At 39.5% G+C, this 14,014-nt stretch overlaps 1 protein-coding gene across 6 annotated transcripts in view; it reads left to right on the forward strand.

The window, feature by feature from the left end:
• SLC7A11 (solute carrier family 7 member 11) overlaps window positions 1-13,768 on the forward strand; it is a 220,052-nt gene extending 206,284 nt beyond the window's left edge. For all 6 annotated transcript variants that reach the window (XM_027662244.1, XM_027662243.1, XM_027662241.1 and 3 more), the window contains 5 exons: window positions 619-722; window positions 1,204-1,300; window positions 4,562-4,711; window positions 6,163-6,340; window positions 11,353-13,768. In XM_027662244.1, coding sequence (XP_027518045.1) covers window positions 619-722; window positions 1,204-1,300; window positions 4,562-4,711; window positions 6,163-6,340; window positions 11,353-11,420 — 597 coding nt within the window. In that variant the 3' untranslated portion in view covers window positions 11,421-13,768. The remainder of the gene's footprint in view (window positions 1-618; window positions 723-1,203; window positions 1,301-4,561; window positions 4,712-6,162; window positions 6,341-11,352) is intronic.
• The last annotated feature ends 246 nt before the right edge of the window (window positions 13,769-14,014 follow it).

Consider the following 14,014-nt stretch of genomic DNA (forward strand, 5'->3'; position numbering starts at 1 on the left):
TTGTGGTGATGATACCGATTTTTGTATTTATGGTATCTGAGTCACAATGAGGAAATAAAAAAATTCCATTTCCTTTCCAGTAGTGACACTGCCTGTGGTTATTTCGGTTGACATGGCTTTTGAAAAATGACCAAATTCTGTAGCTAATGGGAGACTTAGAAAGAAAACATTTTGTAAACATCAGAAAATTGTACATGTCTCCTGTGGTACCCCAAACTCCAGTTAAGGCTCTTCTGCTAATGAATTGATGGACTATACCACTGGGTAGCATCAGCTGAGTACAATGAAGGCTGTAGAAAAACAAAAATTAGGTATGCAAATCAGACCTTGATCCATTCAGACTGGGTCTTCTTCTTTTGAGTCATAATGGTCTAAAAAGACATAAGTTAGGGCCTGATTCTAGCTCCTCAGAGTTGCTTCGACCAGTGATCTTCCAGACATCCTCAGCAGTAAAGGTGGAAGAGATCAGCTGGTGACACAAAAGAAGAGGCAACAGCGCAGCTTTCAGTGAGAGATGCAGAAAAGGAGTATAACTAACACCATAATAATTTGCTTATATAGTGCAGTTACTTTCCTGTTTTATGAAAAATCACTGTATGTTTCTCTCTCCTCTGACAGACCTTTGCCGAACGGCTAATGGGAAACTTTTCTTTAGCTGTACCAGTATTTGTTGCTCTCTCCTGCTTTGGATCTATGAATGGTGGTATTTTTGCGGTCTCCAGGTGAGCATTGCTGATATTCCTGTGGGTGAGGGCTTGGGATACTCACCAAAAGAAAGCAAGCAAGGGGAAAGGAGAGTAGGGTTCATTTCTTCAGCAGGATATGCAAAATTACTTAATTGTTTACTAGGTGCGAGGCTTTTTCTCACTTTGTTCATGTTGACTTTAGTGTATTATTATTAAAATCCTATGAAAGGTTTGGAAATGAATCCCTCCGAGGATACCCCTTATTTAATGGCTACTTTTTTACCTGTGAAGGAGGGAAACCGGAGAGAAAATATTAACTAATTCCAAGCGTCAGTCAGGGGACACATTCAGAGATCACTTTGATTTCTGTATATGAGTTTCTCCTGCTAGTGTTTTCATTCAGAATACCTCAAACAAGACTAAGAAGTGCTGCTGTGCTCTGTGACTTTCATGAGCCACTTTGCGTAGTCACAGTAATGAGCACATTTAAAGTCTGTCCACATTTATTTCCCACCAGGATGTTCTTCGTTGCATCCCGCGAGGGTCACCTTCCGGAAATTCTCTCCATGATTCATGTCCGCAAGCACACTCCTCTGCCAGCTGTCATTGTTTTGGTAAATCATACAAACAAATGTTCCTGCACTACAATTCATATTACAGACTTGCTCTGGAGAATTCCAACAGAATCTGGGCACTGCTTGAGTCTCATTTATTAATGTGTACATGGGCTTTTGGGCAGGGCAGAGAACAGGAAAGAGAGGAATGAGATTTGGGAGTTGTTCTTATTTTATCATCTCCTCCTTGCTTTCTTGTCGGAGCACTTGACTGCCTATCCCTGCAACGTAATTCATGCCTTGTTGCTCTGTATTTCTAAGGAGCTGCTAGTGATGAGCTAGTTCCCTTTCAGAGAAACAAACTCCAGTTAAACAAACAAAAAGGGTTTCAGTTAACCGAAAGTGCAGCTAAATACCAGCATCTGGAAACAACACCCTTAAGGGTCTTTATACTACCTTATAGTGAAAAATGCAAACAATTATACACTAAGATAATGGAGGGGGAACCCTCAGCAGTGCAGTGTAGTGGTGATTAAAAAATGAGAGAACATGTGCCTGGGAAATAGTCTGTGAATTGTCAAAGGAAAACTACTGGTGTTTTAGTGGAAGTCCTAATACTGATTTCTAAAACAGCAGCAGAGGTAAATGTTGGCCGTGTGTTTGCATTGCAGACTGATTTGTATGGTAAAATGTTAGGACTAAATGTCAAAATACCAACCTCAAAGTTCAGTTTGCATAGTACCGGGAAGATTTTCGCTTATCATGGGGTTTTCATAAGCATGGATGTTCAGCCCCCCCGTTTGGGTTCAGTGACTGTAATGGATCTGGGCAGACCTCTGCCTCTTTATGAAGTTCCAGCCACAGCAAAAGATGCATCTATGAGTCTATGCTAGTAAGATCAGATGCTCGTACTGGAGTTTAAATCATTTTTTGCCTATAACTCACTTCTGAAGTGTTGAATTTTATATGTGCCCATACAAGCATAGGCTTCCAAATTTTGAAAATTAGGCAATGTGATTATAGTGAAAAGTTTTAATGAAATTCATTTTCCATAAGCATTCAGTTTACGTTTCATTTCTTTAGGTGAAGTAGTTATACCTTTTGGGTAAAAGACTTTGACTGTTTTCCATGGAATGAAATGCACAAATGTATTAATATATGATTTTTTTTTTGTTCTGAGAGGCATTTTCTGCCTTTGTATATGGTCCTCTTACACTAGTGCCTTGATTTCCTTTTAAAAAGTCAAATTCTCGTGAAGAGGGATTTCTTTCAAAGATTGCTATTTTTTATCTTGCCTTATTGCAAATAGAACAGTTGCAAGATATATTCTGCATCAATAATCTGTGTTTTAGCATTTCCCTATTTTATTTCTCCTGCCGAAGTCTACACACTGTAAGAAAGGAAAGAGCTCTTGAGGGTAAACTGAGCATGTGTTTGAGGCTTGTTAAATAAAACACCCCACATTTTTAGGAATTAAGAAGTCTGTTAATGTATGTATGATGTTGTTAAAGAAATTTCCCAGTTTGACCATTCACGGACTTTCGGGCAGTCACACTCAACACCAGAGACTTTAACTGCTGGAACCGAAGCCCACTCAGTCAGACCAGGTTTCCTCACCGGTTCGACCCCAGGTTTCCCATAGCAGAGTCCCAGATGTCTCATTCCAGAAAGCCATTCACGGCGCAGCAGCGCAGGAACAGCTCAGCCTGCTGCCACTGAGGAGGGACTCCAACAAAGGAACCCCCTCACAGTCAACTCTCACTTCCTTCCGAGTCTTCGGCTCCTGTCCCCCTCTAGGAGTTCATCCACTTCGCTGGCGTCCCCATCTTCATCTCCTTTGTTATGCAGAAGGTCGGCAGTTCCCGGCTCCTGCTGTGTCTCACAGCGTTCATTCACCTGGCCGGCATCACCGCTCTTCGTGCCCTTTGTTATCCCAAAAGTTGCCAATTCAGGGCCTCTTGTCTCGGGCTCCCACCCAGAGCTCAATCTACATTTCAATCTACATCTCAACCTGCGTCTTGCAAACCGAGATACCTGGACCAGATGTATTCCTCAGCAATGCCCTGGTATCCGATAGATGTGTGTGTAGCAACTCCAAGAAATCATGCAATCTGACTGTAAACCTACTTTATTTTATTTTTTCTTGATAGCTCTCCTTCACTTACATTATCATTAAAAATTGCATTTTAGTTATAACTGATATTTTAAACTTTTGGGGCTGAGTCTATAGAGAAGAAATCTTGCCCAATATAATTCAGTGGTAAAATTTCCTTTGACATTTACATAGAAGCAGTTTGCTTAATGTCTGTGTGTAAAGAACCAAGTACTTTATAAGTCATTAGGGGTTGGAAGGCAGAGACCCACATTTGAACCACATTCTGGTTCAAATCCATGTTGTCTTCACTTCTTCGAAAACAGGAAAGAGAGAGAGGCTGTGAATCTAGATAATTAATACAAATTAGTTTTCCTTATGTAAAGATTTAGCCCAGTGTTTTACTGCATCTGCAGTTGATTTCAACTGTTGCCTTGTTATAAACCTAAATACTCTCACCACCAGGATCTTCCCTCTTGCTGAAGAATAAGGGCTATAGGGAATTTGACTCATTCCTTCATCCCCAAATGCAAGGACATTTTTTTGTCCAGCTATTACTTTGAAATAGATTCTGGTAGGCTACACTAACCACCTAACTCAAGACACATCACTCGTTTATACATAAGCTTTTGCCTGCCTCACAGACGACTTGTATCTCAGAACAGCTTTCTGATGAGAAAACATATTTATTCTGGTGTCCCTCTCCTTGTTCTTCAGTTGCTGCCTAAGTGACAGCTAAATGCTTCTTTCTGCTTAGAACTGTTTGCATTTACAATGTGCAAAAAGTCACCTTTTTCCTTCCACAAAACACCTACAAACTTCTGCTTTCATATGATCACACGTGACCAGAATTTAACTGCTCTTATTTGCATCGGTGATGAGCGAATAAAGCTGCAGTGGGCTAATACACTTGTCAGGTCCCATGAGAATGCTGCCCAGGATGCTCAAGCATTTGGGTGATGCAGTGGGCTGTGTGCCTGTATATTTGTCTGGGTCACAGGGGACACATTTGTATTGACCATGTGTGGTCACCCAGGACAGATCTATATTGATCGAAAGTGGTCTCAGGGGACAGCTGTACATCGATTGCATGACAAAGGCAAGCCTGAAGTCTGTGGCACTCAGGTGTGTGCATAAGGCTGTGCTGCTTGTCCCTGTGGAAAAATTTGACATCACTGCTGTAAAATAATAGAGATTGATCTACTAAACCCCTCTTATTTCTTTTTCAGCATCCTCTCACAATGATAATGTTATTCAACGGGGATCTCTACAGCCTCCTGAATTTCCTCAGTTTTGCCAGGTGGCTTTTTATTGGACTAGTAGTTGCTGGGTTGATTTATCTCAGATATAAACGTCCTGATATGCCTCGTCCTTTCAAGGTAACCTCTGCTCTCTACTCTTTTACATGAATTCTTCTCCCTCTTCTCCATCCTGCAGTCAGACAGCAAAGGACCATTTTCTGATGTAGCAAGCTAACCTCTGTTTCAAGAAAAGCAGAGTTAAAAGAAAATAGTCTTGCACTGAAGGCTCTCCGAGTGTTTTCCTGCAAGTTCCCCAGCTAAAGGCCTGAATAATTTTGCTACGAAAATTCATGTCAGGTGTGAACATTAATATAAAACATTTATGTCATTGCCTATCCAATATCAAATACACCAATTTTCCGTGCAAATAAGTGGTTAGTGATATCATTATAATATTTGAGACTTGCAGTGGATTTGCAGACACAGTGATTGTGAACCCAGAAAGAAAATACTAAATAGTCCAGCCCATTGAACTGTAGCTGTTTTGGCCTTGATTCCACCATTCTTCTTGCTTATTTCAAGTACTGTCTTACAAAGTAAGTTGTCTCCTTGTGTACCCAGAAAGATAATGTCCATCATCATAAAAATGGAGGAATATATTTCTGTTTAGATGCTACCAAGAAGTCTGTTTCGTGAAGAGCTAAGAATGTGCACTGTTGCATTCTTGTAGGTATATCTATAAATAAGGAGGTCAGCGACACAACCTGTTTTGCTTTGATTAAAAGAAAAAATGCTTTGACAGTGCACAAAAGAGGAACAGTAATGCTTTGAGGCATGAAAGGAAGAGAACAATCTCCAAGGAATTCTCCAATTCTGCATTGCACTCATAAGCCATGCCTGTAGGCGGTTCCTTCAGAGAGGTGCTAACAGAGTGATTGTAATGGTGTTCTTGAAAATTGAGTAAATAAATTTGATATTGTTACTTTGTGTGCTTTCAACAGTGACGCTGATAATGCTATCAGTCATACAGTCAGAAAGGGCTTTTTCAGGGGCTATCAGTTGCATAACACTATCAAATATCTTTATCCTAGTCAAATTGGTGTTTAATTTGCTCTCTTCCTGCTAGATTTTGATTTTTACCTTAGGAAGAAAATCAATATGTTCTTAATAGTTTTAAAAGGTGACTTGAGCTCCTGGTTGTGTTTTAAAACGTTTTCTGATGGGTAATTATCAAAGTGGAAATCTTTACTGTGGTTAGAGCTGCTTACTTATCTACTGGGGAATTAGAGAAAGGACTTTTACAATGTAACTTATTTACAGTCCTTGCGTTTTAAAGGGTGTAAAACACTGAAGTATTTTAGAGTGTAATTAAGAGACTTCTGTAGTACTCACTGCACAATGCTCTGCAGGGCTGGGCTTCTGCAGTCACTGGCATTTTGTGTGTTATGTTCTAGATACCCATATCTCTGCAGAACTGTCCTGTTGTGCTGGGCTTTATCCAATTTACATTTCATGGAACATTAAATGCCTTAGTCATTACTTTACATTGACCCTGTTATTTAATGATTCTTTGTGTGGTTATGTTTCAGGTTCCTCTATTTATTCCAGCATTGTTTTCCTTCACCTGTCTCTTCATGGTTGCACTGTCACTTTACTCTGACCCAGTGAACACAGGGATTGGATTTGCAATAACCCTGACTGGCATTCCTGCCTACTACCTCTTTATTGTATGGGACAAGAAGCCAAAGTGGTTCAGAAAGCTCCTAGGTAAGTCCTGGTGGGACTCCTCTCCTTCATGCTTACTCCAGGAGTTTCTCAGGGCTCTCCCTGTGTTGTGAAATCCTTCTGGTCAATCCTCTCAGCTGCCATGAGCTGGGGATGACAACGCGAAGTTTCTTTTCAGCACATGCTCTAGCATTGCTCTGCCAGTTGCAGTCAATGTCTGCTGACTAATGAGCTACTTTACAGCAAGGCTATTCTTCCCCAGTGATTGATTTGAAATGACTGATGCTTCTCCCACTGTCCTCTTCCTCTCTCCCTCCCCTGCAAACATCTAATTCCTTTCAAATCACCCATCCCCTTCCCCTGACCGTTGCTCTGTGCTAATAGAGACAGTTCTACACTTCTTGGAGAATCAGTTTGAAGCCTCGAGCATAACAGTTGTGATGATAGGATGGGCTTGGTGCTCCCTGCTGAGACCACGCGTTTGTGGACTACTGAGGAGTATTTGGAATGGGACAGGTTCAGGCAGGTTGGTTATGGGGATATTGTCCTTAGCAGTGGCTCCTGACAAAATGGTAGCAAAATATAACATGCCTGAAATGCTTCTATGGAAATTGTTTCTGTGCTTCTTCAAATGACTTTTTTGTGATTTGTCTGTACTATTTCACGCACTGAGAATCATTTGTATACCATTTCTTAAAGTTTTTGAAAGCATATGTGGAAGTTCTGATGTGTTAGAGAAGGATTATTTGGAACATTTCAATTAGAAGTCAGTATCATTTATTATAACTGCCCATTCTTCTTTTTTTTTTTTTGTTACTCGGATAGGTTTCCAAAATGAAGGGAATTTTCAAAACATGAAACAAGACTATTGGCAAAATACTTCAGGAATGCTAGATATTTTGTCAAACAGAACCAAGAGAACATCTCTTTTTCTGCAAAACTATAACTCAACCTGTGAAAGTTTCTAACTAAAAATAATTTATTTGCATAGATGCTGAATCAAAAATACATATTGTCTTCTATGCTGTAGTCTTAAGCAATGATTTAAAATGAGCTGCTCACAAGAAAATAATAGTGTCTTTATATATATATGTTATTACACTATAACCAGTTATATGTATTTCTCTATATAAATATGTTACATAATTATATCCTATCTGTTGTAGAATCTATGAATTTCCCACTCAATTAATGCTGGGAAGTGCACAGACAATAGGGCAGAAAGTATTTACAGAAACATATGTTAGTTTAAGGCTAGCACACTCTTAATTTTATATCCATAAAGTTATAAATTATTTGCAGTGTCCTGGGAATGGGTAGAAACCTCCAGGGCAAATTAAAGCAATTGTGTGCAAAAGGACATTCTATTAAATAGTTGGAGTTTTGTCTGTTAATAATTTCTCAGTCTTGACATTTATGGACTGGGAAATTTTCCCTTATCAAACCCCAGGAGTTTTTTGGTGTTTTCTCTAGTGTCTCAGAGGTTTTGGAATACAGTTACTTGAATCTTTGGCCACAGGATGCCAGTGTTGGACTGCATTACTTGGGCAAGAGAAAAAATATTCTCTTTAAGGTAGACTGGATAAATGTGAACATTTTTCTGCCAGCTGTGACAATGAAGGTGAATAATTTCTAGCTTTTGAGATAACACAAAATTCTCCTCCTAGAAAGGAGGCCTGGTGCCTGTGTCATACCTATGGATGGGCACGGTGTACTGCCTCAGAGGGGAAAGCAGCAGAAGCCAGTCAATGGGTGAAACAGCTTGTTTGCTTTGCAATTACTATCACCAAAATAAGAACAGTAATGGCAGAAAACTGATGCTGACAGTTTTGGGGTGAAGCAGAGAGGAGATTTACTTGTTAAATAAAAAGATTTTCTTTTTCCTCAGAAGAAGCAATAAACCTTCTGTGTGGAGTCATTAAACTGGCATTATTTTGTGAGTGGTAAGGGACTCCCATTGTATAGCCTGAGAACATTTTCTAAAGGCATTGAATGAGGATAAATTCACTTAAGGTACCTCTGTGAGATATAGAAAAGTCATTGGCCAGCTGCAAGCTTGATATTCTAACCTTGAAACAATATGCATTAGATGTACATAGGCATGAAAGTGTAATTCCAGACATGAGGTAAAGGACAAAACGAAAGAATGGTATTGTTGTTTAAAAGGTAGCTTTTTGCCAGATTAACTAGGTAGCTTTCTTTTAAAAGATAACTAGTTTTTCTAGATCAAGAAGAATGTGAGGAATACAGTCTTTTTAGATTTCAACAAAGCATTTCGTGTAGTACCAGAGGGGGACTGGGAGCCTGTTAGTCTGCACACAGTACTGTGCTACCAAGACTGTGCCCAGGCTGCTTTGTCTGCCCAGATCAGTGCATGGGCAGGCTGGTTTAGGGCTTTACCCATTTGCTAAGTCACCTTGTTGAGGAACTGACGGGTTCAGCTGCCCCGCTGTGCTGTGGCAGGAAGAGATGACTGCTCTTCATAAACTATATGGAACATGGGCTGTTTAGGCAAAGGTCAACACTGGTGCAAAAGCACATGGATACAGACCAGGCCCACATAAGATCAGGCTCAGTATCCTGAATAGGCTTTGTAGAGATCAGAGGAGAGGGATGTTGAACAACCACAATGAGCAGTGGGATAAAATACCCAGCCTGAAGATACATACATTTCTGAAAGGGGTTTTAGGCTGATTACACTAGCAGAGCCCCCCATGGATTACCCAAGGAATCCTCTTCCAAGGTTGAATGTCCTCTGTATGTTTTGACTGCCCTCAATGGCATTTATATTGCCCATTCTCCATATGAAATTACTGTATTTGACAAAAGGTGACTTCACAGTTCGTGGGTCCATAGGTTCTGGGTGGTATTTTGCAGCTGGAATAACATTTTGTTCTCTCCTTTTCCAAAGAAATTTTGCTGTAGCACCAGATGTGCTGGGACAAATAATTTTCAGCTAGTACAGGCTTCATTTGACCTCTGCTTTCTTACTTTTTGCAGAACTAATGTGAAAATGAAAAAAGTCAAGCCTAGCAAATACTACAAAGCAGATCAGTGTGTAAAAGGATGCGGCATCAGCACAAGAATGCTTCTATTTGCACTTCCTCAGTCAAAAATCCAACCTTAGACTCATATTTAAAACATCTATTTCTTTTCAGTGGATTGAATTACAGGGAGCTTAAAAGTTAAATCCTGCTTTTTTTTCATAGCCTGAGCCCTTGCTGGAAATGAGATCTCTTTATATAACGAAATGTCTCTGTCAGGGTTATTTAGCAACAGCAGAGGATCACACTTGCTCACTCAGGACAAAGTGTGATATGCTCAGTTTACTTCTCTTGGTTGAGTTTGTGATGAGACCCACAGGAAATTATCCTAGCATTTTGTTGTCACAGTTTTCATGTCCAGTCTTACATACATGCATTAAACTCCTGCTTTCTTTCCTCACCCAAACTTTATGTGGGGCTTATGTAGATACCAGGTCTGTTTTTTTTTATGAAGGTGGTACCCTGAGACCTATTTTCAGTGAATTCTCCTCTTGAAAGGGATAATTAGGGTTTAAAGTGGAGTGAGGAAGTTACCTGTACCATCACAGTACGTTAAATTGTCTTATGACAAATGTGAAACTAGTCCTTTAACTCCAGGTACTACTCTGAGATACTGACTGGAGACAGGTTGGAACATTCTTTAGGGGAAAATACTCTGTATACTGATTTATTCTGAGTACAGTGCAACCAAAAAATGCAAAGAAGACCACCAGGCCCGCCAGCTTGTCTGCTCCCCTATGGCTTCATTCCAGCACAGAGCAAAACTGCTGCATGGAAATGGAGGACTGGGCAATGTCTTGCTGCTGGTGGCTCTGTCCACTTTGGTGAACAGGATATTAAAATCACAACACACTCTAGAGTTGCCCAGGCTTTCTCTCTGCTGCCATGCCCTTTTCCAAGAACTGTTACACCATTGCTCAGCTTCATAAAATTCTGGTTATCCCTTTGTTCAGCCTCCAACTTGGAAGAGGTGGGATGGCAGGGGCGAAGCCCTGCTGTTTTCCTGCTGCTGGCTTTCCTCCTGTCTTTCATCCCAGCTGCGCTCAGCCCAGCTCTGACATGCCCACTGTGGGTAGGGAAGGCAGGTGGGAGGAAAATTGAGTCCCTGGAGACTCTCAGCCCCTCTGACACTATCAGTTTATAGTCTAAGGGCAAGCTGGCTTTGCATTGAACTGGTGACATCCAGAGAAAAGAGCAAAAGATGGTGGAGTCTGCCTTAAACAGGAGGTCAGAGAAGTGGTTTCGGTTCATATCTTCTGTGAGTTGCACAATTTTACCCTCCTTGCTTTACGCTGGTGTCAGTGTTGACATTTCTGTGTCATACAAGAACAGACAAGGAAAATCAGAACTTCCTTTTACAACAATTCCTGCTTGTTTAAAATAGGTTACTGAAAAAGAGTGACAAGTGAAAGGAATAGTAAGAGAATGCTCTTTTACTATTCTATATGTAAATTAACTGTGCCATTTATGAATCATTACCCTAAAAGGAAAACCAACAAAAGCAATAGAAGGAAATAAATGTCCAGCGTGGTAAAAAGACAGCATGAAGTTTCTTTGGATATGTGATATTCTTAGACCTGTGAAGCTTTGTAAATATTATTTCCTTTAATTTTAGGGGTTTTTTTATTTTTTCTTTTTGATTAGGCAGGTTTTGCTACAGCTAAATTAACTTGTTTGAACTCTCCCAGACATTTATTTCAACATAACAAATTGCTTAAAACTAAGCTGTTGTGCAGAGTAGTCATGTTTCAAGATAGCCTTTAAGTGCTTGCAGACATTTATTGAATAAGATTATACATCCATACCTTTCCATTATTATTGTATATGCATAGCCTAGGATCAGAGGCAAAGAAAACATAGTTAAAAAGAAAAAAAATTTTAATTTAAATTATATATGTATATGTGGAAATAGGCTGTATAGCAGCTAAGTTTCCTGTCTGCTTCTGCCTGCCCCATCTCCCCCACAAAAAAATCCCCAAAATTCCCATGTGTATGCTTTTATCTTTGCAGACAGGGTAACCAGAACATTGCAAATCCTCCTGGAAGTCATCCCATCAGAGGAAGACCAGAAATCATGATCTTCATGTACAGCTTTTGGCTTGCTGTTTCATTTCAACCTGAAATCAAGAGAGCAGGGAGATTTATCCCCCTTCTCAACATCCTGCAAACTGGAGGAACAAGTCACAGTTGAGATGGAAACCGAGCAAGTCAATTACCAGAACTGTATTTTACAATGCTGTTGCAAAATGTTTTTTAATGTGGTTGGTTTATATGTAGAAAGCATGAACTTGTGTTATGAGGGAACTCGTCTCTTCAATGGTTCTTTTGTTACAGAGTCCTATTTTAACAAACTGTAGGTTTGTCAAGGTAGGATTTTTGTTGCCTTGTCACTGAAAACAGGTTTAAGTGATGTGTTAGTAATAGTGGGGTCTTCTGTGAAGAATGTATCCTGCTTGCTGTCCCTGGAGTTCCCAGCTCTCACCAGAGAGAGGCTGAGAGAAACCTGCTGAGTTTCACGTAATATGTTCTTCCTGTCAAACTGTTTGGCAGCCTGATTTGACTTCTCTTGGCTTGCTGGAAGCCCCAGCACACTGATGATGAACCACAGCAGTTTCCACACCTTTGTGGTGGCAAGTTCAAGATTTCTTCATTCCAGAGCTCTTATACTATGGCTGACAGGAACATCTTTTGAGACTTAATATTTCTGCCAGTGGGGCAGGAGGATTTTAGCATGGGAGCAGTAAATTTATGCGTGTTTAAGTTTTTACAACTCTGGAGATGATTACTGGTCTTACCAGTGTTTCTTTGTGTACATGTTACACAGGAAATCCAGCAACTTGAGTAATAACCTTCAAAACAGTCAAAACATTTGAATGTGACCTCTGTTGCTGTATGAATATTTCCTATCTGGAAGCATAGGGTCCTGCAGTTATCAGTCAGGCAAACCCAATTTAAAAGTTTTATATCAGTGTTGGTAGGCAGAAATAGATGTCACTGGTGGGAACTCAGTATAGACATGGCCATAAATGCAGTGCCTTTTTCTGAATAAGGTATAAGGCAAGCTACAGGAGATTTGTTGATCTGAGTAGGATATGCACCTGATCTGTGGGCTTTTCACTCAAGCACACTCCAGTTAACAGGGCTTTGGAACACTGAGGAACAGGTGCTCTGCCTGCCTTCTCAGGGGTTTTATCTCAGCAGAAACAGAGAAAAGCCATCAAAACTGATAAAATCAAATTAAATTCACCTTCAGAACTGTTTTTGAGCTGAGCTCTGGCTTAAATATGAACTGAAGTTTTGCCCTTTTTTTTAAAGAGAGTTGTAGATAAAGAAATTTTTTAATGCTTAGAAATTCAGTTTTATATTGTTAATGACTACTCAACCTTAAGATTAAGGTTTGTTATCATTCTGTTAAGAATATAATACTTAACTATTGAATGCACTACTTTTTGAGCTGTCCTCTGTCAGCAAATCATATGTTTCATGAAAGCTTTTATGGAACTAAGCAGCATTAAACTTCCTAAATTGGGAGAAAAGCACAACTTGTAGCCAGACCACTACAGTAAAGGGAGACTGTGTATTGTATATGTGTTGTATATATCCAGAATATCCTCTACTTTAAGGGTGTACAGTAATATGTCTTAAATTTATATATGTTTTCCTTTTTTGTATCTCTGTGGTGGAATATCACAGAAGTAGAGAAATGCAAGTAATGTAGAAGAGCAGTAATTTAAGACACAGAAAACATTTTGCAAACAATTTTTTCTTTAAATGTTTTCTGTTTGCAGTAACTTCAAGTGTTATTTGAAACTTTTTTTAGGTAAACATTTTTAGACAGGTTTTTGTGTTGACAGTAGATGTGTTTAATTAGTGCTTACGTTTGGGTCAGAGTTCTGTCTTTGAGGTCATCTCCTGCCACCCCTGTTTATCAGGGTTTGGCCTGTGTTGTCATGGAACTTCAGAGTACACAAACTCTAATTCTCTCTGAAAGAAATAAATTATCTGGCACCCTGCAGGAGTGCACCTAACCCCTTCCTCCACTGACAGATACTGAGTGCATGGGATCCAAAGCAAAACTACCCGCAGAGTGTGTGGTGTGTGATTTTCAGCTCTGACTGTTTCATCCCTTGTATTCACCCCTATTGTGCCACGTTACTTGAAAGTTTAAATGTAGGCAGTGTTAACTTGTAGAAATAAATGGGCTCCATAAATATGACTGAATGTTGCTTTATTTTCCCATCGTGGTCTTTAAAGTTTAGAAATGTTTCTGAAGCCTGATTCAGTGAACATGTTTTTGCTGGGTTTATTTCATGTAAGGGGTTAATTTGTCCCAAGGGATATCCTATGACTCATTGACTGTGAAGTTGTATATTTTAGGAAGAAAAAAAATACCTGCAAAATAAAAAACTATTTTCTTGACAGTGCACAAGGATTCTAATTTCAGGCTTAGTTTCTTTAGTACATGTAATCACAATACAAAATAATGTAATTTGGTTTCCACTGTATTATGACAGTCAGTATTAAGGACTTTTATTACACCTGGAATTATATCCTCACAAATGGAGGAAAAACAAGTTACATCATTTTTTTTCAAGCATCAAGTTATTTTTTAAGACTTTTAAATATTTTCTTCATAGTCATAAGGGAAATTCTTCTAGAATAAAGGATACAT

The sequence above is a fragment of the Corapipo altera genome, unplaced genomic scaffold, assembly GCF_003945725.1.
Source record: "Corapipo altera isolate COAL_440 unplaced genomic scaffold, ASM394572v1 212, whole genome shotgun sequence".
Classification (NCBI taxonomy): domain Eukaryota; kingdom Metazoa; phylum Chordata; class Aves; order Passeriformes; family Pipridae; genus Corapipo; species Corapipo altera.